The sequence below is a fragment of the Mustela erminea genome, chromosome 5 (genome assembly GCF_009829155.1).
Source record: "Mustela erminea isolate mMusErm1 chromosome 5, mMusErm1.Pri, whole genome shotgun sequence".
Lineage (NCBI taxonomy): Eukaryota > Metazoa > Chordata > Mammalia > Carnivora > Mustelidae > Mustela > Mustela erminea.
In genome coordinates, this window is record NC_045618.1 from 49,724,363 (window position 1) to 49,750,561 (window position 26,199).

The window sequence follows — 26,199 nt, forward strand, 5'->3', positions numbered from 1 at the left end:
TTCACCAAACGAGTACACTGGATACTGATGTGTCTGTAGTCTCTCCCTTTTTATTGCCTTTCTCAATATTAATGTTGTATTTTTCCCACTTGTTTTCTTTTTTTTTTTTTAATTTTATTTACTTATTTGACAGACAGAGATCACAAGTAGGCAGAGAGGCAGGCAGAGGGAGAGGGAGAAGCAGGCTCCCTACTGAGCAGAGCGCCTGATGCAGGGCTCAATCCTAGGACCCTGAGATCATGACCTGAGCTAAAGGCAGAGGCTTTAACCCACTGAGCCACCCAAGCACCCCCCCCAACTTGTTTTCTTTAATTGTGCTTTTCTACTTAGACTTTTTGAAGACCCAACTTCATTTTTACTGCACTGAAGCATTATTAATAAACAATAAACTGGACACTTAACATGAAGAATTTGATGAGTTTTTAACATATGGCTACATCTGCAAAACCATCATCATAATAAAAAATAAATGCATTGTTTTGATCATTTTTAGTTTTCTAGTTCCTGAATTTCAGATTTTCTATTTAATAGTCTATCCTTCTATTTGTGCATGTGGATACTATATTGTTTTTTTTCCTGGTTCCTTAAGTGGAAGTGAGCTTGTTTATTTTTAATTTTTATGTAGAGATAGTTAATTCTCATTATTCATGGCAATTATGTCCTCTAAATTCATTGCAAACAATGAATTAGGGAATTCTGGGCCATTGCTCCTTGGGAAAATGCAGGGTTAGATTCTTGCCAACATTTGGGCACAAAACTTTGGTTTTTTTAATCAAACAATCAGTATAAAATCTCGTTTTATGTGTGCTTCTGTTTAAAGACACCTTTAGGGGCACCTGGGAGCTCAGTTGGTTAAGCATCTGCCTTTGGCTCAGGTCATGATCCCAGAGTCCTGGGATCCAGCCTTACATCTGGCTACCCGGTCAGCAGGGGGTCTGCTTCTCCCTCTGACCCTCCCCCTCTCGTGCTCGCTCTCGCTCTCTCTCTCTCTTTCTCTCTGTCTTTCAAATAAATAAATAAAATCTTTTTTAAAAAGACTCCTTTAAAAATATAAATAGTTGATTTGTTAACATAGAACTCATGGTCAACAGTGCTAGGACTCATGTCTGAATAGAGTTTACCTAATACATGTATTTTTCCCCTTAAGGCATATCACAGCCTTTTTGTGCTTAGGAACCCTAACCAGCATCTCAACATCACTCTTGGGGCCATTTTAAACAGCAAAGTCACTGGCACAGCATAGGGACTATAATCAATAATATCGTAACAGTGTTGCCTGGTAACAGACAGTAGCTACACTTATCTTAAGCAAAACATAACTAGACATACACCTGAAACTGACGTAACATTGTGTGTCAACCACCCTTAAAAAACTTTTGTTAAGAATGAAAAAAAAAAAGAAAAAGAAAAAGAAAATCACCAACAAAAAGCACAAAAATTTAAAACTTGCAGCACTCACTAGATCATTCAAAGGACACTCGTTCTCAGTATGAGAGCTGAAATAGGAAGGCAGAGGGACCCTGTTTCAGCCTCAGCTGGGAACGTGTACATCAGGCAGCTGAAATTGATCACGACTTTGCTCATGCCTGCAATGTCTGGGAAAATGCTGCAAGTATCAGTTTGGGGGCTACTAATAAGTTTCAACAAACAGGTGAATTTACGAATATGGAATCTGCAAATAATGAGGATCGATTGTAGCTAAATCATTTAAGGTTACATTGAACTCACGGGATACAGACAAAGCCATTCTCTCAGAGAAAAGTTTATGGCAACAGAAGCTATAAATCCTCACAGCTTCATTTTTGGTTTGTTGGGTTCTGATAACACAGAAAGTGTCCTCATTTACCAGTAACCTTTGTTCAGGTCATTGTTTACTTAGCTCATCTGGGAGGCTGTCAGTTTGCTGATACCCTTAGAGCATCATACAATGTGCTCTGGACATTGAGGTCTGAGTCCTGGTGATGCTTGTACTAGAAGTGTTCAAGCAGAGGATGGGGCATGATGGAAAACATACTGGCCAATTTGAACTTTCTCTCTCTCTCATTGGCTGAGTAAATTTCTCTGAAAGACTCATCTGCTCTAAATCTATTTCCTCCCTATAAAACGTCACGATCCACCAAGCTGTGACAGAGACCAAATGAAGTTTGGAAAACAGTGAAGAGCTGTGTAAATGTGAGGCAGGAAATATTGTCATGTTAACATGATGTGTTAACATGAGTGTGCCACTCTCTGACCTCAAGCCCACAGCCTAGGCTCCATCTCACTGGGACCCTATCATTCCAGAACATAAAGAGACACAAGTCCAGGCTGGCTGATGCCAGATGGAAGAAAGAGACAGGGACTTAGAGAAGTAAAGAAGCAGTCTTGGGGAGGCTCCTTTCTCCTGGGCAAAGCGGGTCCAACCCATGGAAGGCCCAAGGACCTAGATAGAAGCAGGCACACGTCTTGGAACCACCAGAAGCCCTTGACACCCCAAACCCACAAACCTGTCTCCTCTTCTTCCAGCACCATGAGTACCGAGGAGGACACCAAATGGCTTCAGTGGGTGACGCACCAGTTTGAGACCATTGCGGGGGAAGACCGGGAAATCGATCTGCAAGAATTCAAAGCAGCCCTCAATGTGAAAGAGGCAAGTGTCCACTCCAGAAGTGGACCCTGTGCTCATAGCAGAGGAGCAGTCTGGTTCTCAGGGACACAGTACCTCGCAAGGAGGGAAAGATTGCCCCCTAGGCATCCTCAGGGCTTCTAGCCTCACCCCTAAGCAGGATCCAAGCATTTTAGTCTCTGCTCCTGATGCCCTCCCATCCCTCTGGTAGCCGTGCCTCCTGGGGGCTTCGAGACAACATATAAATTTGGGTGTCAGGAGCTCGCCAGATCTTAGGAAGTAGTTTTGGCCTCATGTTTTCCACCAGCTTCATGGGCAGAGTTGAGGCTATGGTGTCCATAAGCCTCCTTCCAAGAAATAAGATTCTCAATGATTTGTATCCATGAAACTCCCACCCCCTCCCCAAAACCTCTCTTATTTCATAGGTTCTCTGCCCATTCCTGGAGAAGCCTGCGTACCCCACAAACAGGGGAGACATCCATAGAGATACAGGGGGAGTGAGCCTGCAAATGTTAACTTCTCCCCACACGTTTCATGGGCTAGCATCTGGTGGTGGCCTGTGTCCTTGATAGGGGCGAGCCAATGAGCATCTGCATGTCTCTGTGTACCCCTCACTTGCTGGTAGCAGGGATACTGCTAAGAACTCTAAATGTCATGCCTCCTTCTGTAGTAAACATGGGGAGGGGAAAAAAGACATTCTGCCTAATAATACATTACACTCTTTTTTTTTTTTTTAAAGATTTTATTTATTTATTTATTTATTTGAGTGGGAGAGCACAAACAGGGGAGGGGGAGGGAGAAGCAAACTCCCCAGGACCCCAGGATTATGACCCCAGCCGAAGGCAGATGCTTAACTGACTGAGCCACCCAGGCGCCCCAATACATTACAAGGATGCTGGAGATTATCTTAAGCTAAAGACCACTTGGGATGGTAGAGACTGATAAAGGCATTAACCAGGGATCCAGGAAAGAAAGAGGAGAGCCCAGGCAGGGGTGACTGTCTACAACAGACTTCAGCCCCCACTTCCTGCTTATGAACCCTCATGGTTTCTTTAGGTCAAACACGAAGCCCTGCAGGCCCTCTCCCTGCCTCCAGGCAAGCCTCCCGCGGGGCGTACCTGGGGCACTGACCCCGCCTGTCTTAATTTCTGTGTTGGGTGTCTAACACCAGGCCTGGCAAGTGACGGCTGTGCAGGACATGATTGCTGAATGAATGAATGAATGAATGGGTGAATAACTGAATGCGTGAATAGAGTGAGTGAATAGGAGCTTAATAACGAGCCTTAAGTATAAGCTCAGGCAGCCTAAAGCAATAAGTATAGGGAACATCCAGGTGTTCAAGGGCCATCTACCCTCTAAACCCTCCTGGTTCACCCCAAGGGGGATGAGACAGGACCCTGGAGGAGCCTGCAGGGGGAGACCTCGGTCTGACCCTTTTTTTGCATGTTGATGGATCTGGACTGCAAGGCTGATGGGGGTGACGGGCACTAGGGGACAGAGAGCCTGTACAAATGACCAAGCGTGAGGGGCCAGCAGGGGGCTTGAGCCCCAGACACAAGCCCTTCCTCACTGCTGGGATCTGAACAGTGCTTCCACGGGTGTCTAAACTTGCTCTGCGCCAGTGGGAGGGGCCGTGGACACCGCCCCCTGGTGTGGTCAAGCGGGCCGTTCCCACCCCACGCGCAAGCACCGGGGACCCGCCTGAAGCCCACCACCCCACAACGCATGCGCGCAAAGCCCGCCGCACTTCAAAGCCGGGCCCCCTCGGCCACCCAGTGCCCATCTCCCGCCCTTCTCTGGCCACAGTCCTTCTTTGCCGAGAGGTTCTTCACTCTGTTTGACTCGGATGGAAGTGGCACCATCACCCTCCAGGAGCTGCTGGAGGCGCTGACCCTGCTCATCCACGGCAACCCCATGGACAAACTCAAATTCCTCTTCCAGGTGTACGACGTCGATGGTAAGGGCTCCGGAGGGGCGGGGATGGTCTCAGTGGGAGGAGCAAAGGGAATCCACCCCCTTCAGTGACTTTTCTCCAGCCCAGGCTGATGGTTCTCTCTCTCTGTGTGTCCATCCCCTACTCCTCCCAGCCTCAACCCCTTTCTCCGGCTGACCACTGCCTCGCTTCTTGGAGAGGTGGCAAGAAGGGGCCACTCTGGCCCAGGAGACAAATGTCCTTAATTCGATCACCAGAAGCCTGAACTTATTTTGAAAGTTTGAAAAAAGAAATTGCTTTATTACTTTTTCCTTATTATGATAAGTCCACTGTGAACATTTTAGATCTACAGTTCTTTTTTCTTTAAAGAAGAAAGCAAAAACCACCCATAACATTTTTCTGTACTGCTTTGTAATTGATCTCTCTGTCTCTCTCTACACACACCTCCCCCCCGCATATTTTTAATAGGATTACGCTCTACTGACTGCCTTTTCTTACTAAACAACATGCACATTTGTTCGTGTAAGACTATATTGCTTTCTAACATAATTTTTACTGTAGCAAAATATACCTAACATTAAATTTACCACTTTCACCAATTTTTTTAAAGCTTTAACCATTTTTTAAGTGTCAGTGTAACAGCGTTCAGTGCATTCACATTGTTGGGCAACCCACCACCATCCACCCACAGAACTTTTTCATCTTTCCAAACTGAAACTCTATTCCCACTCAGGTTTGGAGTCTCAGTACAATTAGCCACGGGGAGCCACTAAAGAGTGTTGAGCAGGGAAGTCCCTGGGCTGGATTTGCTAGTTAAACCTAGCTGCAGGCCTACTCCTGGGCATGGCCCTCTGGCCTATGGGGTTTCTTAACTCCCAGTCCCACCTGACTCAGTCTAGCCAGACCTCATTCCTGGAACCCATTCCCCAAATTGGCCCCCTTCCCCTAGTACATAGGGAGTTGACCACACCAAGTCTCCATGGGACAGTCCTCCTTGACTGCTTTCTGACCACCAAGCTTTGCTCACTCCTGAGAGGTTGATTTTTGATGGGAGAAGCAACACACTCACCTTTTCCTTGCAGACTTTTGGTTGGGGGTGGAGGGAGAGGCAGTACAGGGCAGGTGAAAAGCAGGAACTAGAGAGCATTCCCTTCCAGTGGCTTCTGTTTTCTCTGAGAGTCAGGCAGGGATTGGATGCACATGGAGGAGAGAAGTGATCCTGTAGGCAGTAGGAGAATGACCTTACCAGAGAATCAGGATAAGGTTTCTGGGCAAGTTGAAGGCCTTGCTGTGGCTGAGGATCAAAGCTTCCTGCTCTCTTGAGTGCTTTTCTCCAAGAATGTTCTATCAGCTGCCCTGGTGCAGGAAGGGAAAGGATAGGTGGCTAGATTCACTCAGGAATGGGATATGTTTAGGTCACTAGAATAGGACAGCGGGATGAGAAAGAGGAATGTGTGTATGAGAGTAATAAAGAAGGGGGACCCTGGATTTGAAACTAGCCAAGGAGTGAATAAAGTTGAATGGACCAGAGGGTGTGAAGGCACAGGGGAGGGACTCCGGATGCAGTTAGAGACCTGCGGCATAGTGGCTCTTGGCTAGCAAACCTGAAGTACGGGAGGCGTGCTGGAGAGCAATACATGAGACTGCACTGTCATGTGATTACAGACTTTGGCTTGGGCCTTTATGATGATTAAAATACCAATAAGACTTTCCATTTGTATGCAACTACCTTCTTCCAGACACTACAGTAAGTACTTTATAATGATCTGTTATCCTTGAACCAGTTCTGAGAGGGAAGGAATATTATCCCCATTCTAGTAAGTAAGGTTCACTACTCGAAAGGACTTAATAGCCCACCATCACAGTAAGGGGCAGAAACATGAAGCCACCTCATGTGTATGTGCATCCAAATCGGGCCAAGAATTCATTAATCATGGGCCCTGCTGTTCATGCGGAGTGGGAAAATACACAGAAAAAAAGGCTAAGCTCACTACTTAGAGAGGAGGCTGTAGATTCTGGAGAAAGGCATGCACTGAAGGTAAGATTCTCCATGCTTGGGGAGGAGTTTCTCTCCACGGAGCTGGGCAGTGGGGAGCCATGAAAGGTTTCTGAACTGAGGATGACATTATGTACTTTGATTGCCTGATCTACACCCAGAAAGGGACTTGGTTGGGAGAAAACTGGAGGTGGGCGAACAGGGAAAGCTCATCTCTCCATGCAATAGTTGGGCAGGCAGGGGGAATCTGCAGGTAGAGAGTAGGGTCCGGGGCAAGCTCCCACTCGGCTTCGATCCCCACTTGACACAGGCAGCGGGTCCATCGACGTGGACGAGCTGCGCACCGTGCTGCAGTCATGCATGCGCGAGAGCGCCATCTCGCTGCCGGACGAGAAGCTGGACCAGCTGACGCTGGCGCTCTTCGAGTCCGCCGACAAGGACTGCAACGGCGCCATCACCTTCGACGAGCTCCGGGACGAGCTGCAGCGCTTCCCCGGGGTCATGGAGAACCTGACCATCAGGTGCGGTGAGGCTAGATTCCAGGCGCGCAGAGAGGGGACCCTCGGTCCCGCCCCACCCAGTTTTTTATAGAGGACAAAGGCCTGTTCTGCTGGGGGCTCATATCGGGTCTCCGATTTACAGTGTCTTTTCAGAATCTTCACAGTATTAAGCCCCTGCAGTGGGCTGGGCATTTTTACAAATATGCCAGTGCGTTTTATAGTAATGGAAAGGAAATTAGCGAGCGCACCAGAACTGATTTCCAAAAGGAAATTAGTTACCTCACCTGAAGTAACTTACCGAGGATCACACCTATAATTAGCAGACATTTATTCAACTTGGTCAAGCAGGCACTGTTAATTTATACGTAATTTATGCCAGTAAACAAATGCATCAACTAGAGAAGTGCTAAGTAGGAAAGAGCTGCGGAGGAGAATAAAGTAGCCGGGGTGTTCCAGGCTCCAAAGAGTGCCACTTTTATGGTTCATTCTTTTTGTGTATTAGGTTACTTGTGGGTTATTTACCACAACATATCTCAGAATTTTCCATTCTTTTCGATTGCCTCCCCCCACCCACCCACAGTTGGTAGGTAAGTGAAGTAATAGAAGCAGACGTGATTGTGGCATCAGGCAGATGGGAGTTCCATCCCGGCTTTGCCTGCTGTGTGACTCTGAGCAAGTCGCTCGACCTCTCTGTGTCCTGGTATAAAGGGAAGCCGGCCGCTGGCCAGGAGGATCCAGAGAGTTGGTCGGTTACAGCGGACGTGGGGTCTTTAGGTTGCTGCTGGGGGGCTGCCCGCCACACCCTGTGAGGATTCCCCCTCCGCCCCACGCCGGGCTGGTCCCTCTGAGCAGAGCCCCTCTCTCGCAGCGCCGCCCACTGGCTGACGCCCCCAGCCGCCCAGCCGCGCCGGAGGCGTCCCCGCCTTCTGACCTCAGCCTACTGGCACAACCACCGCAGCCACCTGCTCTGCCTGACCGCCTACGCGGTCCTCCACGTGCTGCTCTTCGCGCTGGCGGCCAGCGCGCACCGGGCCCGCGGCCCCAGCGTCATGGTGGCCAAGGGCTGCGGCCAGTGCCTCAACTTCGACTGCAGCTTCATCGCGGTAGGACTGCGGGGGCACAATGCCCGGGGAAGCAGGGTGAAGGGGTGAGGTTGCTGGGGGATGCTGATATAAGTTCCTCATAGCCCAAGGAACCCACAGGTGGAGTCCTGGTGCCAGGGCAGGAGGGCTCCTCAGAAGTCAGCTGGATCAATCAATATTCATTGGACATTGGGACACAGAGAGGGGCAGTGACTTGTCCATAGTTACACAGCCTGTAAAACACAGCTAGCATTTTTGTGCACTTACCATGTACAGTCAGGGTGCTAGGCCCTCTCCTTTTGATGTTCACAACAACCTAAGTGGCCCCAGGGCAGGTGGACAGTAGACAGAGAACGAAAAACCCTTTCACTGACCCAATATCTGCTCATTTACTTATAATTACATGCATGCCCTATTATCATTAGCCAGTAAACTTACAGAACACGATAAAGCAAGAGTCATCTTAACGATCAGGAATGTACATCTTTAGTTCAGATACTCTTCTTAATAATGTCAGCATCTTAGGTGGGTTTTATTTTTATCCTTGTAACTGGCCACATACCAAGAGTTGGAGTCCCATGACTCATCTGCTTGGCCACTCACATTAGTAACACTGCTTTCAGTCAGTACCCTCTCCGCAGGGAATCTTGTCTTTCCTGTGAGAGGTAGTTTAACTTGGTTAAAACCAGACAACATCATCTGCAAGTCCCTATATCTGGGCATACATATATTGAAAGCAAATGAGCAGGAAAGGAACCCTGGTCTCAAGCCCCTTTGGAGAACCCGGTCTTCCTCCAGGACACCTTGAGAACTAGACATAACACGTGCCTGTCTGACACACAGACTAAATGAGGGCACCATGTCGACACGGGTATTAAATGTTAGCAAAAGCTTCTGTGCTTCTCGTGTGTTTAGGTGAAAGTAATAACAGCAGCCATTCTGTAACATTTGCTCTCCCTGCCCTGACTCCGGAGACCGGGCTTTGGACACCTCAGCTGCCGACCTAGGGGAGCAGCAAAGGCTTGGGGGCAGGGGAGATGGTGAAGGCCTTCCCCACCTCCCAGCCTGCTCAGGAGGCACAGCCAGCTCAGAGGAGATGGGGAGATGGCTGCTGGGGAAGGGAGAATGGGGCGGAGGGAGAGCCAGGCGGGCGCTCTCTGCTGCTCTGTCCAGGTGCTGATGCTGAGAAGGTGCCTGACGTGGCTGCGGGCTACCTGGCTGGCGCAGGTCCTGCCACTGGACCGAAACATCCAGTTCCACCAGCTCATGGGCTACGTGGTGGTTGTGCTCTCCCTGGTACACACTGTGGCCCACGTTGTGAACTTCGGTGAGTGGCCTGGGGCTGGGGGAGAGGATGTGGGTGGGCCTTTCTCCAGCCCCTAGCCCAGGACATGGGGCTCAGCCCCTGTGTGTCCTGCAGGCCCAGTGGGTGGGGAGGGGGTGTCCTGTACCAGCCAGTGGTCTGGCTGGAAGTCTCTACCCATGTGGGTGTCTGATGGGGGGGGGAGTCTCCAAAAAGAAAGGTGGAGAGGGAAGAGGTTGTCTTGTGATCATCTCCAGCGCTTCAGGCTCAGTCCGAGGACAGCCCCTTCCGGTTCTGGGAACTGCTGCTCACCACCAGGCCTGGCATCGGCTGGGTCTATGGCTCGGCCTCCCCGACTGGTGTGGCTCTGCTGCTGCTGCTGGTCCTCATGTTTGCCTGCTCCAGCTCCTGCATCCGGAGGAGTGGCCACTTTGAGGTGTCCAGCCCTTCCCCTTGGCTCTCCCCAGCTGGATCCCCTCTTCGTTCCATGCCGTGTCCCCTCGCATTGACTCCAGAGCCCAGGCAGTGCCCAGGCTGGTCTGCATATTATGTGCATGTGCTCTGGGGTCTGTCACTGGGCTGTAGTATATGTCTGCCAAGTGGAAGACTTTTGGCTCTGGAAGATTCTGCCTTTTTGCCAGCCTGCCCAAATTGGATTAGACCAGGCTCAGGGAGAGGAAGGAGCACAAGCTTGCTCAGCTTCCTCATCTATAAAGTGGACTTACCGTTCTCTACCTATGAAGTTATTTTAGGAATTAAGTGAGATGACATATGGGAAGCCCCTACTATTCACAGGGCACACAGATGCTCCCAACACGTTAGTTCCATTTTCATTCCCCTCTGGGTAGTGTCCTCAAGATGCAGGAGGTCACAGATTTGGTTTGGAGCCCCCTGGACTAATCTGCTCACATCAGATTGACACATACAGAGCCCCAGCAGCAATCCTTTGACGTGGGACTCCGCATCCTCATTTGGCCAATGAGGAGTCTGACACTCACACAAGGAATCTCACAGCCCACAATAGCAGGTGTTCAAACTCAGCGCTCCATTCTTCCTTCTCCACACCCAGGAAATTACTTTCTTTTCTTCCCCCTGAAAATGGGTCAATGTCATGGGGACATTGATGCTGATAAACGCTTTGAGGGCACTCCACTCTGGCTAGGCTATCGCTAGGCAGATGTTTCAGATGTTTGCTGCAAGCGCTAGGAGCCCTTATATTAAGATCCCTGGGCCAAGCCCCCAGAATAAAGAAACCCCAAAGCTTCCCATCCCCAGCCCCCTACACAGCCCTGTCTCCAGGACAGGGTATATTCAACCAAGGCTCTGGGTCTGCCCAGGCTTTGAGGTTGGCTCTGAGCTCTGGTGCTGTTGCACCCCAGCCAGGTCTCGAACTCTGGAAGCTTACCACCCCCTCCCTCCTCACCCTCACAGGTGTTCTACTGGACCCATCTGTCTTACTTCCCCATGTGGATTCTGCTCATTTTGCATGGGCCCAACTTCTGGAAGTGGCTGCTGGTCCCTGGCATCCTGTTCTTCCTGGAGAAGATCATTGGGCTAGCAATATCCCGCATGGGAGCCTTTTGCATCGTGGAAGTCAATCTCCTTCCCTCTAAGGTGCGAAGGGGAGTTGCAGGTGGAGGGCACAGCAGCTGGATACCCTGTTAGACTCACAAGGAGATAGGGACCAGCATAGCTACAGCCCCTGCCCAGCAGAGGAGACAAGCAAAGTCTGGGATCCAGTCTGGCCTTCAGGAGTGACACCTGAGGCAGAGGAATGACAGGTAGTCAGGACACTGCTCCAGACCAGCTCTGCCACATCGGGGTTCTGAGAGACGAGCAAGAGTATGCTGCACAGACATGGAAGGGTACTCCCGGAGAAGGAACAGCACCAGCAAAGGCACTGGGTTGTGGGTGGGTATACTGTCCTTGGGGACTGTGAGTAATGTAATTTGGCACAGCTGGAGCCAAGATGCCTGGAAGAAGAGGTGGGTGGGGCCTGATGGGCCATGAGGACCAGAGATCATACTTTCCCTGCTTCAGTGAATGCTCAGTGAGCCAAAGGTGTGGTCCAGGAGGGTGTCATTCTCCCAGAGGAGATGCCCATGAGTGGCTGGAATCCCAGCCAAATGCTACAGAAGTTCCTAGCAAACGGCTAGAGCTGTCAGGAGGTTACAGAGAAGGGGCCACTAAAAGCTGTGTTTATACCCTCAGAAGTGGGATCAAGCCATGAGCCTCACTTCAGACACATCTCAGCTCTCCCACTCTCTGATCACAGCCCGCCCCTCGCCTGGCAGAGGGGTGCAGGGTGAGCCCCACTCACAGGCATGGGAGGGTCTCATGTCCGGGTCTGCCTGGGTAGTGGTAGAGGAGGATGGCCCGGCTTTTGCCCTCTTGCCGGAGGGGGGGGGGCTGGCAACTTTGGACCCACACGGATCACCCTGACCTTCTTCTCTCCCCAGGTCACCCATCTCCTCATTGAGAGGCCCCCTCTCTTCCACTACAGGCCAGGCGACTACTTATACCTGAATGTCCCCAGCATCGCACGCTACGAGTGGCACCCTTTCACCATTAGCAGTGCTCCAGAGCAGAAAGGTATGGGGTTCTGCAGGGCAACAGGTGCAGGCTGGGAACCAGGAAAACGGGAGTGAACAAGACCAGAGACCCCCAGTCTCGCCTTCCAAAACCTCCCTCCAAAACCAGGAAGCAGATGCCCAAACACTTACTGACTGGGGAGGCCAGGGCTGGACCAGCTGCCGTAAAGATCACATGAGGGCTAGTCATCTTCCCCCATCCCTATGGAGCCTCAGGGCAGCAGAATCCCTCGAATCCTTCTTCCCCATCCCTGGACCACTCCCATTTCTCTCTGGCTCCCCAGCACCCACAGAACTGCTCAGCTCACCCTTCCTCCGCCCAGTGGACTTCTGGACCCCAGCCATGTGTGTGCCTGCTTCCAGCCTTGGGCTGTCATCAGAGCTAGCTCGTGGATCTCTGCCCTCTTCCTAGGCCAGAGATCGGCCTTTCTGCCTTAAGTGGCACCTCTGGCAGGGAACGCCTTGCATGACCTATGACAGCGAGACCCTTGCTCAACGCCATGAAGGGTAAAGAGTGCTGGTTGCCTGTTTTCTCTGGCCCATCCATATTAAAAGCTTTAGTTCTACTCAGGATGCCTCCCAGGGAAACCTAGTGCCCACAGTTCAGGGTGTAACCCCAGGTTAAGTGTTCCCCAGGTTAAGACTGCCCACCACCTGCCCTGAGTGGTGGCTCACATGTACCACGAGGCAGAGGTGGGGGTGCTGGCAGGAGAGGGAAGGTTGTTTTCTTCCAAGTTTTCTTTCCTGTTCTGTTTCTCAAGAAGATGCCTGCTCTCAGAAAAGTCAGACAGTATAGAAATATGTACAGAAGAAAATTTAAATTCCTCAAATAATTCCATCCAAAGAAAGCCATTGTCAGTCTTTTGGTGATCTGTCTTAATGTTTCTTTCTTTCTTTCTTTTTTTTTTTTTTTTAAGATTTTATTTATTTGAGAGAGAGAGCACAAGCAGGGGGAGAGTGGCAGGCAGAGGGAAAGGGAGAAGCAGGTTCTCTGCTGAGAAGGGAGCCTGATGCAGGGCTCCATCCCAGGAACCCAGTATCATGACTGAACCAAAGGCAAATGCTTAACCAACTGAGCCACCCAGGCGGCCCTGTATTACTATTTCTATGTGGCTCTATTGGTGCAGAGAGAATTTTACCTACATGGATCTCACTGTTCACACTTTTTGCAGTCCACTTTTTCTCCATGCACAGAATGTCTTTGAAGGTCTTTGCATATCTGTTCTTTTAAAACAAGAGCTTTCCTCTGCGGCTGCGTGGTATTCCAGTATACTGATACTAGTGTGATTACAAGGACTGTGTGCACTATATGGAGGCGTCATTGATGGGACCCCTTCTCCAAGGGCTTTCTTCAGGGTTTCAGCTTGGAATCTGCCATCTCCTGGGTCCCAAGTCACCTTGCTCTAATGTTGTGGATTCTCTCTTGTGCCCTTCAGCGGAGGAGAAGCTGCCCCACGCTGCCTTATACCAGTCATCCACTCTGCAGAGCACCTGAATAAGCCCCTGTTCCATCCCAGGCACTGGACACAATGAAAGCCATTGGTCCCACCACAGCCTGAACACCTCCAGTGTGCAGAGTCATTGATGGGTCCCTGGTTGAATATAGGAGGGAGTGGTCCTTGCCATGGGGAGACCCTGGACTGATAGAGGAGGCAGGGCCCGCACCTCCAGGGAGCTCCCCTGTCTTGGCAGAGGAAACTGAACCCTTGCTTTGTAGGCTTACATTGACTCCATGGATCTCACGCTGGGGAGATCAGATTTCCAAGTCCCGGGGCTGTGACTCTGGTTGGGACCCAAGGAAGGACATTCCGTCTGGGACTTGAGCACTTAATGCCCAGCTCCAGTCCCTGGGGTGGGACATGTCTGCTCCCTGCTGGAGGAGCCAGTGTTGAGCCCCCTTCCCTCCCCCCTTGCTCAGACACCATCTGGCTACATGTGCGGTCCGAAGGCCAGTGGACAAACAGGCTATATGAATCGTTCAAGATGTTGTGCCCCATGGACTGTGGCTCCGGACAGCTGTCAAGGAGTCTGAAGAGGAGAAGGAGCCAGAGGAGGCCCCAGGTAGGTGGCTTTGGGGGAGGAAGGGTCCACCATGGAGACAAACCCCACAGGGACCATGTTGCTATCTCCTTGGCTGGTGAGTATCCATTACTGGGCAGCTGCTGTATACACCCGCTGAACAGCCACACAGGGTGAACCAGCTGTGAACTAACTATGTGATCCAAGAGCCCGATGTCCTCCCCCAGGACCCCAGGTCCTCCCCAGGCCTCCTTCAGAAGCCGGGGGGCAATGGAAAGGGAGAGGAAATTGATACTAAGCTAGTAGATCAGAAAAACCTGCCTCCGTGTCTCTGCTCCAGCATGTTCTAACTGTACGGCCTTGCACACCCTTTGACCTCACCAAGCTTTATCGTATTCATCGTATTCAACTGGAGGAGGCCCCCATCCTTGGCCTCCTTGCTCAAACGATTCTTTTAAAGGACCGAGGATGGAATGGATGCAGGTAAAGTACTGAGCTGACCGGACAGCAGGGTCCCCATGGACCGCCCCCCCCCCCCATTGTCCCCGTCCGCAGCAGCAGTGGCGCCATTGTTATCTTCTGAGCCCTGATGAAACTCACAAAGCCGGCAAGTTGCCAGTGTCTGGAATGAATGCAGGCTCTGGGAGGTTTTGGAGGAATACAGCGAGATCACAGTAAAAAACAGACAAAGGAGGCTGAAGGTGTCTGGACACAAAGCTAGTAGACAATACCACTCAGCTGGGAGACGTGTTAATACGGGGAAACCCTGCCCAGGGTCAAAGGAAAAGAAGTCCCGGGCCTGGCTCAGCCCTGCCATGCCCTTGTGGAATTTGAAGTCCAAGTGAGAAAATGAAGCAGAATTCTGCCAGTCCAGACCAGAGGCAGGCATCCCTCCCGAAAGATGCAAAGCTTTGGGAAATGAAGGGGTAGGTGGAAACAAGCAGGATGTTCTCTGGACAGAGGAAGCTGGCTTTCCAAACCAGGTGACTCCTGCACCTCAGGAAACAGTGAATAGATTCATTAAAGGCTGTGTTTCTTTGGGACCTCAGGCACCACCACTGAAGAATAAATTGGCACAATCTTTCTGGCATGTGGTCTGGCCACATGTGTCAGCCTCTTAAATATGTGGACCCACTGGCCCCGCATTTCCATTTTTAGGACTAGTTAATTGGAGAGTTGCACAAGAAGTGCATTAATCACCGTTTTCATTCATTCATTGAGCAACTATTTATCGAGCACAGCACCTACGGTTTTCTGAGGACTGTTCTAAGGTGCTGAGGATCTGTCAGTAGGCAAAACTGACACAGTCTCTGCTTACCTTCTGGCAGGAGAGACAGACAATAAACAAACAAAATACATGCATAATGTGTCAAGTGAAACTAAATGCTATGAAGAAAAATAAATCGGGGGAGAGGGATAGAGACGGGAAAGGTGCTATTTTATACATGGTGGTTGTTAACAAAAATGAGAAAATAGGAATATTTGAAATGCCCAACAATAGGGGTGTAGCTAAATAAATTACTGGTTACCTTGTTCAGGGAATGGTATGTTCCTTAAAAAAGATTATGTAACTGCATATGCATTAGCATGGAAAACTAGTAAAGATGTACTAAGTGGAAAAGGCAGGTTAGAAAGTGGTATGTTTCATTTATGTAAGACTGTGTGCGTGCAACTGTGTGCGTGTGTGTGTGTGTGTGTGTGTGTTTAAATAAGTAAAAGTCTGGAAGGACCTAGAAAAATGTTTAGAGGAGCGCTATTCTGCTTTATTCAGGGTACATTTTTACTTTATTCTTGCACGTACTATAACATGGGAATCTCTACAAACTAGCATGTATTGATTTCATGTTTTAAATAACAAAGCAGTTTCCACTTTGAAACAAAACAGAGCTTGCCCAGCCAGCCCATGCATTCAGGAACCTCGGCACAGGGAACAGTGGCCTTCAGCAGGGACATCACCGTGGAGCTGACCTCCTACAGGCCCAAGGGAACTCCACAGCAGGGAGACCAAGGCGTGGTAGGCACGGGGACCGAGGAAGGGGCTCCAGCCCAGCGGGGAGCCCCAGCCCATCTGGGCCCAGTAAGGCTGCGGAAACTGGGGCTGGAAGCGGGAAGCTGGGGTGTTTTTCTCCCAGGGGTGGTGAGTCCTTGGAACTTGGGAGAGAGGTCCTTAAGGGCAAGCCACACACACGAAACGCACAGGACATGGTGTTCCCATAACCAGGCATTGGCGCACCCCCTTCAGAACTTTTGCCAGTCTCTCCCCACTGAGAATCTTTCCAACCTAGCATCTCTCTTTACTCCCCAACAACACTTTTGTTGGGTCCGTTATCAAAGGAACGAGACTGAGACAAGGTGAAAGTTATGCAAAGCCTTATTCTATGCCAAGCATTAGAAGTTAGACTGACCAGCCAGGGGAATGAGGCTGAGACAAAGGGAAAGTTAAGTAAAGCTTTATTCTATGCCAAGCATTAGAAGTCAGACTGACCGGCCAGGGCTGCCTCCAAAGAGAGCGACGCCCCTTGGTCTTACAGGCTAGTTTTTATAGGGCACAATCGCAGACATTTACATATGTGGCTTTGGCTGACTGGATGTCTCCTATCTGTGTGTTTTAGTAACGGTTACCTGGAACTGATAGTAGTAACTGCTGAGGTATTTATTAAACACACAAAATGGCTTTGTTTTAGGTATGTGTTTTAGCAACAGTTACCCGGAACCAGTATCAGTAACTGCTGAGGCATTTATTAAACAACAAAGTGGCTATCTAGGCAACATGGCAGCGAAATGGCTACCCAGGCAACAAAATGGCTATCTAGGCAACATGGAGTCACTCTGGCTAAGCAGGCCCCGCAGGCCCTAGGGCTTTAACAGGTTTTAACGTGGAATCGGCCCCAACAACTTTCAACTTCATTGTATCTAAAAGGCTGCTTGAGATGGCTGCTTTAATGGCAAACTAGTAGCATGTGCCATCATTGGAAGATAACTCTAGAAGTAAAAATCAATAAAAACCCATGTGACTCCATTCTTGTCCAATGTTCCTGCCTGGTCGTGCTCCGAGCCTGAAGCTGAGATCCACTCCTCCTCTTTCTCTCTTGGACTCTCTCTCATACTCTTTCTCACTTTGTAAAAAAAAAAAAGGTGGGACTGGTGAGTGTTGCATGTCAAAGATCACTAACCATGATGTAGGGTTTCTCCTTACAATCGGGAGTCTTGAAGGACAGTAGCATTTGTCCAGAGCACCTCTGACACCAGTAGTTCAAGTCTGACACTGTGGGGGATGCAGCATGCAGGGGACCCCCCACAAAGAAGCAATGTGCCGTCATGGGATGAGCCCTGGACAGTCAGTGGGAGACCCAGATCTACCCTGAGCTCTTTGGGAACTGCGGCAGGTCATCCCCATGCTCTGAGACCACGTTCCTCCTCAGTGAAATGAGGATTTTCTCTGGATGATTATTAAGGTTGCTCCTAACTCTGCCTTCCAGCACCAGACAAAGAACTATCCAGGCTCCTGAGGACTGTTTGGGGTGGGGGTGGGGGGGATCTGCTTGCTTCACCTTTGGGAAGGAAATCCCCTAACCTCCCAGATCCAGTCTGCTTTGTGCTCATGCCTGGAGCAGTCAGGCAGAGCAGACAGAGGAGGCCTGCTCCTTGCCCTCAGTGGCTCCCATCAGCAGGCCCAGGGTGGAGCTGAGAGCCAGGCCAGCCCAGGCTTTTCTGGCTGGTGCATCTGGATAGAGCTTCAAGGGGCAGCAGCTGCTTCAAGTGAACTGAACTCTGAAGGCTGCACAGGAACTTGCCTGCTGGGGAAGAGGAGAGGGTGTTCTAGGTCAAGGGAAGAGAATGTACAAAGCCAGCGGTGTATCAGAGACACGAAAGTTATAAGAGTGGCTGGAGACTGGGGGTGAGTGAGTGTTCTCTGGACACTCCCAAGGCTGCCTTGTATTGGACCACAAGAGCCCATCCTTAAGTTTTCAGGAGCTTTAAGAGCCAGTCATGAGACACAGTTATTACATTGGAAGCCACGATGGCAGCATTTATACCAGAAATCTCCAGACACTACCAATCAGTGATTTGGTGATGTTTTCTTTTTTGGAAGAGTCAGTTTACCAGCACATCACTGACATTCTCCCTTAGAAGAGCTCCCTGGAATGCCTAGGGCAGAAAAAAAAAATACAGTTCCCTTTCTGTAAAGTTGTTTAGACCAACAGGGGCTGGGTTGCCTCTGAGAATTGCCTGATCCGCCCACAGCTCTCTGCTCCCTGCAGGTCTCTGAGATGTCCTCTGAGAACCACCTGCTTTGTAACATCAAGGTAAGAGGGTCCAGTGGGTGGACGTGCCCCCTGCCGCAACCAGAGGAAAAGAAGCCCCAGGTACTCCAGTTCTCCAAGTCCCCAGGCATCCAGAGAAGGGGACCAAACCCATCCCTTCGCAGCTCTGCCTTCTCATATCCCTCACCAGCTCTGCCTTCTCACATCACAGGGCTCTCCCAGACTTGTGCTCTGAGCACTCCATTGGGGGCCACTTAGGCCCAGGTGACTGCCTGCATGTAACGGGGGGTGCTGAAGCCTTGGGTTCCAGCTCTCCAGGCACCCAGCCCTCTCGTTCTGAAACACCCTCCCGTTCACAGTGCTACATCAGCGGCCCCTACGGAACCCCCACCCGCAGGATCTTTGCCTCTGAGCACGCAGTACTCATCGGGGCGGGCATTGGCATCACCCCCTTTGCCTCTATCCTGCAGAGCATCATGTACCGGTGGGTGGACAGGCTGCCACCCCTGCCTGCCTCCTGGGGCAGCGTCCCAAGAAGCACCCCACTTCTTCCCTCCCCCTTGCTCCTCCCTTCTCTCCTTGCACCCTGTTTTCTCTTTCCTCCCCGGTCCCTCCTCTCTCTCTCTTTTGGCTCTCAATCCTCCCCTTCCTCATAGGGTGGGCCCTGCCACCTCACCCTTTTCCCCCATCCCCTGTACTGTTCTTTGGTCTGAGAAGTCTCATATCCGCCCCAAATCTAAAATCACTCATTGACTCTCCTCAGGCACCAGAAGAGGAAGCACATTTGCCCCAGCTGCCAGCACTTCTGGATGGATAGCATCCAGGATGAGGACATGAAGCTCCGCAAGGTAAGCACTGCCTCCTCCAGGCAGGCCTCTGGGCCCTCTCCCCTGGAAACCTCCCTGACCAGAGTGAGCTCTCCTGTGCAGATGCAGGGGAGAGACAGATGACTCTCCCTCCTGCTTGGAATGGCTGGTCCCTGTGCTTCCCTCAACACCCCATGTCCTCCTCGTGCCTCCCATGTGTCCAGGCCTCCACCTATCACCTCTGAGAGGCATTCTGGGCCCTGAAGGTAGAGTTCCCCTAAAGACCTTGGAACCTAAAAGTCAGGCAGCTGGGATCCAGTTATAACCTTGACGTGTGCTAGCCATCACCTGGTGGTGGTTTTAAAAATGAAAATGTTTGCCTTTTGAAAATGCATTATTTCCTATAGGTCACTTAAAAGAGCTTGTAGGGGGAAAATAAGTAATGTCCTTCTGCCTTCTTCCTAAGCTTAATATTTCAGCACACTGCTTGCTATTAACAAGAGGTTATTATAGAAAGCCCTGACCTGCCAGTCAGGGACTTGGGTCCTGATTCCATGCTGCTCTGTGACCTGGGCAAGGTTCCTACCCCTGCAAGCCTCCATTTTCCCCTCCATTAAATGGGGATGATAGTGTGTGCCCTGACCTCACGGAAGTGGTCATCTAGGCGCTGGGGATCACAGATGTGCGCATGCCCTGAATGAGGCAGGGCCAGCCCTGAACAGAAAGACCCCTCTCCCCAGGTGGACTTCATCTGGATCAACCGAGACCAGCGGTCTTTTGAGTGGTTTGTGAGCCTGCTGACCAAGTTGGAGATGGACCAGGCCGAGATGACCCAAGAGGGTAGGAGAGGGACAGGGCCTGAGGAGGATGGCAGCAGGGTGGGGGTTCGGGCTCAGGGTGGGGGTGGGGGTTTAAGACAGTGTTTAAATGTATTCTATTTCTATCAAAAATGTGGGGGAGAGAGGAATGGTTTTTCTTCCACCACTAAAATGTAACATTTACAAAACCAAAAAAAGAGGAGAAGAAGTTATTCATAATCCCATCTAGCTATGCAAACTATTCCAGGCATTTTAAAGGATCTCCTGATGTTTTTTTCTTATTTACATTTACAAAAATATATATCCTTTTTTTCTAATTTCCCTCTTTTGTGGTATTTCTTTTAATTCACAATGAGCACTTGAAAATTTATCTTTTTTTTTTTTTAAGATTTTATTTGACAGAGATCACAAGTAGGCAGAGAGGCAGGCAGAGAGAGAGGAGGAAGCAGGCTCCCTGCTGAGCAGAGAGCCCAATGTGGGGCTCGATCCCAGGACCCTGGGATCATGACCTGAGCCAAAGGCAGCTGCTGAACTGACTGAGCCACCCACGGGCCCCTCCCCAGGAATGTACATCAGATGACTCTTATTCACACGTTCTTTTTTTTTTTTTTAGCTTTTTTTAAGGGATAATTTACATATGATAACATTCACCAATTCAAGTTTACCGTAAATACAATGACATTACGACACATATGTACAACTGTGTAACCACCACCACATTCAAAACATGGAGCATTTCTATCCACACCCCCAAATTTTGCTCATCCTCCTTTGCATCAACGCCCTGTCCTCTTTTGCAGCGCCCTGCAACATCTGATCTGCTTTCAATCACTATAGTTTTGTCTTTTCTAGAATCTCCAGTAAGTGGAATCATATGACAGTCACAGTTTTCTAACTTCTTTCACTTAACATAATATCTTTGAGACTTACCCATGTTGCTGCAGGTATTAGAAAATAGTTAATTCCTTTGCTGTTTTGTGGATATACCACAATCTGCTTTGCCATTCACTTGTGAATAGATGTTATTTCCACTTTTATTTCCACTTTTTGGCCATTCAAAATAAAGCTGCTCTGCATATGTGCACATAAGTCTTTGTGTGGATGTATTTGCTGGGTAGTGTGGTATGTGTTGTTTAATTGTATAAGACGCTGCCAAACCAGTTTTCTAATTTCTGTGTTTCCATCAGTAGTGGATGCAAGTTCCAGTAGCTTTTCAACCTTGCCAACACTTGATCTCGGCAGTGTCTTTCATTTTAGCCATTCTAGTGGGTATGTAACAGTATCGCAGTGTGCTCTTAATTTGCATTTCCCTAACAACTAATGACAAAGATAGAAGTGCTCCCTCAGACTTCCCGCTCAGCATGGAGCCTGACGCAGGGCTCGATCTCACGACCCTGAGATCACAACCTGAGCTGAAACCAAGAGTCGGATGCTCAACTGACTGAGCCATGCAGGTGCCCCTCCAACATCAGTTTTTAATGTACATAATCTGCCAGTAGAGATGAACAGGTGAAGAGGCATAGGTAGTGATTAGGGCTGCATGCTTGGTATTTTTCCTAATGAGATGGCCACCCATAAGTGTAGAGAATGGTCTAAGGTACAGGTTAAACAGCTTAGCATGTACGAATTACTTTCCTGTTTGGTCCCTTCTTTCATACTTCATCATACTTGTGAATGTCCTCCTCCAGCCCCACAATCGTCCCTTCCCTGTCCCCGAGTGTTGCTGCCTATGCTTTGTGCTAAGCCAAGTCTTAGTCTGTACAATGGCGTGTTTCTCTGTGTTCGTCATAGTCTTCACAGGACATCTTCATGGAACACTGAGGTTTTGTTCTGTGTTTTAAAGTGAATCTGTCAGAATCGTTGTTGTGTTTTACTTACAGAATAATTAATATGAGGAGGGATATTTTTAGGTATGTTTCTAACTTTAGAGAATTGGCAGGGGGTGGGGTATTATGCTGGTTGAGTTCAGTGGAACCAGATCTTGTTTGGCTGTTTAATTATCCTAAGGCTGCCATGAATGAATTAAAATTCCATGATAAATAGTTTATAAGTTCAAGTAATCAAACGTGGTTTTTTTTAATAAGAAACATTCAAACAGATGTAGTTTAGAATAACAGACGTTCAAAGCCCTAAAGCGCAAGTCAACATGTCTGACACAGAATTGGTAAACTCTAGAATGTCGCAATGAAGCTCTTCGCCTTTTCTTGTAAATAACAATTTTAGCAAATATTTATAGAGCTTCAAATTCATTCTAAATGCTTTTATGTATATTAATTTATTAGAAACTCAATTTTATGAGGACTAGCTAGGGGGGAAGTTTATATTTCATTTAAATTTCCTGGTTACTGGTATATAAATATTTGCTATTTGCTTCTTCGTAATCTGTGTAAACAAAGGATAACAGCAAACCTGGTGCTTTGTAGTCTCAAAGTCACTTGAGTCAACAACTTTATTACTTCAAATTTCTTCCCGGGTTTTTCATTAACTACAACAGAAACCTGTGACTTCTGATTTCAACTCTAATTATTTACCAAGGTTTGAGTTCAAGAATCTGTGGCTTATTGCTTTTAATTTCTACAGCTTAAGCTTCAAATATTCTGTTTGAATTTGAATCTTTATTCTATCCCATAGTAACTCTCAAAACTTGGGGACATTATTTGACTGCTTTGCTTTGACTGACTAATGACTAATGTGGGGACATTATTTGACTGCTTTCATTTCCTCATGCGAAAAATATGAATGGAACTAGTACCCCCCTCACAGGGTTGTCATGAGGAGTCAACGAGATCATCTGTGCAGCACATGGAACTGGAGCTTAATAACTGCTCAGTAAAATGAGCAGCAGCAGAAGTAATTGTAATAGTAGCAGTAGTAGCAACAGTAGCAGTGGTAGCAATAGGAGTAGCAGTAGGAGTAGTAGCAATAGTAGCAGCAGCAATAGTAGTTGTAGCAGTAGCTGTAGTAGAGGTAGTAGCAATTGAAGTAGCAGCAGCTGTAGTAGTAATAGTAGTAGTGGCAGTACTAGCAATGGTAGTAGTAGCAATAGTAGTAGTGGCAGTACTAGCAATAATAGTAGCAGTAGTAATATAAGTAGTAATGGTAGTAGTAGCAGTAGTACCAATAGTAGTAGCAGTAGTGGCAATAGTAATAGCTGTAGTAGCTATAGTAGTAGTAGCTGTAGTAGTAATAGTCATAGTAGAGTAGCTATAGTAGAAATAGTAGCAATAGTAGCATTAGCAGCAGTAGTAGTAATAATTGTAGTAGCAATAGCTATAGTAACAATAGTAGCAGCAGCAGTTATAATGGTAGTTGTAGTAGCAGTAGTAGTAATGGTGGTAGTAGGTGTAGTAGCACTAGTCATAGTAGCAGTAGTCATAGTCATCAAAGTAGCTATAGTAGCAGTAGCATTAACATTAGTAGCAGCAGTAGTAATAGTAGCAGTAGCAGTAGTAGTAATTAAAATCGTAGTAGTGGTAGCTATAGTAGCAATGGTAGTAGTAGCAGTATTTAGTAGTAGTAGTATTGAAGTAGTAGTAGTATCAGCAGTATTTAATGTAGTAGTAGTAGTAGTAGTAGTAGTATTTAAGTAGTAGTGGTATTTAATGGCTCTACAATGAATGGTATGTCAGTGGTCCACCATGCTCCTGCTATTGGACAATGTATTTGTTCTGATTCTCCACTATCATATATAAAGCTGCAATTAATATATTTGTGTACATAGTTTATTTCCTTCTTTTGGATGATTCCTTTAAGAGAGTGTCCCAGAGATAGAATGACTATCTCAAACACAACAGTTCTGGCAGGGGTGGAAACCGTGTCGGGCCATTCTCCAGAGCTCCTTCTTCTCCCTCTTACCACAGGGTCGTTCTCCCTGGCCCCCTCTCCGGGGGTTAAGGACTCTAAGGGAGGGGAAGAAGGGTCAGGGCTCTCTCAAGTTAAGTGGTATGTGAAACGAAATTTATTCTCCCTCCTAGGGCCATTTGCATTTTAACAGTGACTGAGACCTCAAGCCAAAGGAAAAGGAAGCTAATGGCAACATATGAAACAATAGAGAGCCAGTCGGGATGGCAGGGATCCTTTAGTCCTGGGAGAGGAGAAAGATGGAGAGTGATCATCCACTCACAGCCCCAACGTCCCAGATCAGGCCCCATCATCTCTGGCTTGGACCAGTGCCCAAGTGGAGGATGGTATCGCCAGCCTCTTCTCTGTCGTGGCCCGCATGGAAAATGATACATTAGTCTGCCAGATCAGGGAAAATGGAGTAAACTGCCTGAGCACAGAGGTGCCTACCAGGGAGCTCAAATTGCCCTGCAAGCCGAAGGGATCAAGATCTTAGCAAACCCATCCCACTACAGGCGTCCCACTGTGTCCAGGCCTGTGTCCAGGCAGAGCCAGGCCAGCCTCTGCCCTGTCCCCCCTGCCCTCTGGCTGCCCTTCTGGGATGCTGTTCTCACCCTGCCACACCCGACTCTGATACCCGCTACCTGCCCCCCATTTGCCAGCTGGGCATTCAAGGCCCTTTCCCTGCCAGCCTCAGTGTGCGTCCGGTCTCCTCTCTCTAATCTCCTGTTGCTCCCGTTCAAGGCTCCTGTATTCTAGGTGGGCAGTCATGTCACTCCCCACGAACATCACATCTCTTCTAGCCTCTCACTCTTGGCTCATCTGCCCCCCTCCTCAGGATGCCCTCCTTTCCCGCATCCCACCCTAGCTTTGAATCGTGCCCCTCTTCCGAGACCTGTCCCAATCCCCACGGTCCCAGAACGCCCCTCGTCTGCTGCAGCCATTCTCTGTAGCTCGGTACCCTTTGCCACCTGACCCCTTCATTCAACCCTTGACCCTTTGGTCTCAGCTTTTCGGCCGTGCCTGGCCTGTGTCCCCAACCAAATGGAACAGACACCCTGAGGTGTGACAGGGCATGAGCTTCAGAACCCAAGGACTGCCATGCTCTCCTGGAATGGGTTTCATTCCACCTTCGAGTCCTGAGGTGGCCGTGGGGTGCAGGCCGGACTGTGGATACAGTCACACTGTGCGCCTGGCTCAGAGCAGGCCCCACTCCAGCAGTGGGCCAGCTTTCCTTCTAAAGCGCTGGTGGACCGAAGGCGTGAGCCTGGAGCTCTCATGGTCTCACTCCAAGCCCCAGGGCCAGGGGCTGACATCGTGCCTGGTCCCCATTATGGGCGTGAGCCCCTCAGTGCCGCCTTTGCTTCCCACCACCCAGACCCCTTCCTGGAGCTGCACATGTATATGACCTCTGCACTGGGCAAGAATGACATGAAGGCCATTGGCCTGCAGATGGCTCTCGACCTCCTGGCCAAGAAGGAGAAGAAGGACTCCATCACGGGCCTCCAGACACGCACCCAGCCTGGGCGGCCCGACTGGAACAAGGTAAAGGCCAGCGACAGCCCCACCGCCTGCAGGGACCACTGGGGCAGAGAGCCAAAGGCAGTCGCTGGGAGACTGAGGACGAGCAGCTAGGGACCAAGCATGAGGCCAGGGGCCAGGATCCAACCAGGATCACTGGCAGCATGACTGGATCTCTTTGTTCCATCATTGGACTCAGTTTCCCCATCTGTTCTGCGAAGAAGTTAGTCAGTTTGACCTCCTAGGCCTCCCCCAGCCCTGACTCCCTGGGAATTGGGGTCAGAAGTCCTGAGTAGACGGGATCTTGGGGAAGCACCAAGTCCAATCCTTCTCAGTACAAATGGAAATACTGAGGCCCAAAAGTTGGCAGTCTTTATTTTGTTTCTTAGATTGGTTTTTAGATTCTCTCCCCCGCTGAGTACTTGCCAGTCAGAGGACCATTTGTGTAAGGTATCAGAAGTTACTGCTTTTCAATCCATGGGCAATGATCATGCCCAGAGAGTGAGGGAAGAGGACACCACTGGTGCCTGGGCACCAAGGAGGGCTTTTGGCAATGGCCTCCGTAAGCAGAATTTGGGGTGGGAAAGGGTCTTCACTGAGGGAACGGCTGGAGTTTAGGAAAAGAGACATTTCAGTGGAGGCACGTGACCGAGGGAGGACTAGCAGGATGTCCGGACAGCCAGAGTTCAGTGTGCCCACGGGGCCCTGTCGCTGTCCCCCAACAGCACAGTCTCCCTGCAGATATGCTCCGGGAATGGAGGGCCTGGGTCTTCTGGTCCAGCCCCTTCCTGGGGTCTGGGTCAGGTTAGGGGTAGAGTAAGTGCCCCCCCCAAAAGAATGCATGTTGGACCCTGCACTCCGAAGCCACACAGCTGTACCTTGTAGTTCCTCATGGGGATGGAGGGACATCGCTGCCAACC

The 26,199-nt window shown here is 49.4% G+C and overlaps 1 protein-coding gene across 2 annotated transcripts in view; it reads left to right on the forward strand.

Annotated features, from left to right (window-relative positions):
- The window catches only part of NOX5 (NADPH oxidase 5), a 30,459-nt gene that overhangs the window by 1,771 nt on the left and 2,489 nt on the right, over positions 1-26,199 (forward strand). Inside the window, exons 2-16 of one of the 2 annotated variants that reach the window (XM_032343017.1) lie at positions 2,506-2,629; positions 4,412-4,562; positions 6,845-7,055; positions 7,903-8,137; positions 9,290-9,443; positions 9,677-9,855; positions 10,851-11,033; positions 11,879-12,011; positions 13,929-14,071; positions 15,915-16,106; positions 18,292-18,336; positions 18,654-18,778; positions 19,058-19,142; positions 19,841-19,940; positions 25,137-25,303. In XM_032343017.1, coding sequence (XP_032198908.1) covers positions 2,510-2,629; positions 4,412-4,562; positions 6,845-7,055; positions 7,903-8,137; positions 9,290-9,443; positions 9,677-9,855; positions 10,851-11,033; positions 11,879-12,011; positions 13,929-14,071; positions 15,915-16,106; positions 18,292-18,336; positions 18,654-18,778; positions 19,058-19,142; positions 19,841-19,940; positions 25,137-25,303 — 2,223 coding nt within the window. In that variant the 5' untranslated portion in view covers positions 2,506-2,509. The remainder of the gene's footprint in view (positions 1-2,505; positions 2,630-4,411; positions 4,563-6,844; positions 7,056-7,902; positions 8,138-9,289; positions 9,444-9,676; positions 9,856-10,850; positions 11,034-11,878; positions 12,012-13,928; positions 14,072-15,914; positions 16,107-18,291; positions 18,337-18,653; positions 18,779-19,057; positions 19,143-19,840; positions 19,941-25,136; positions 25,304-26,199) is intronic. The other variant, XM_032343018.1, reaches the window with a different exon arrangement.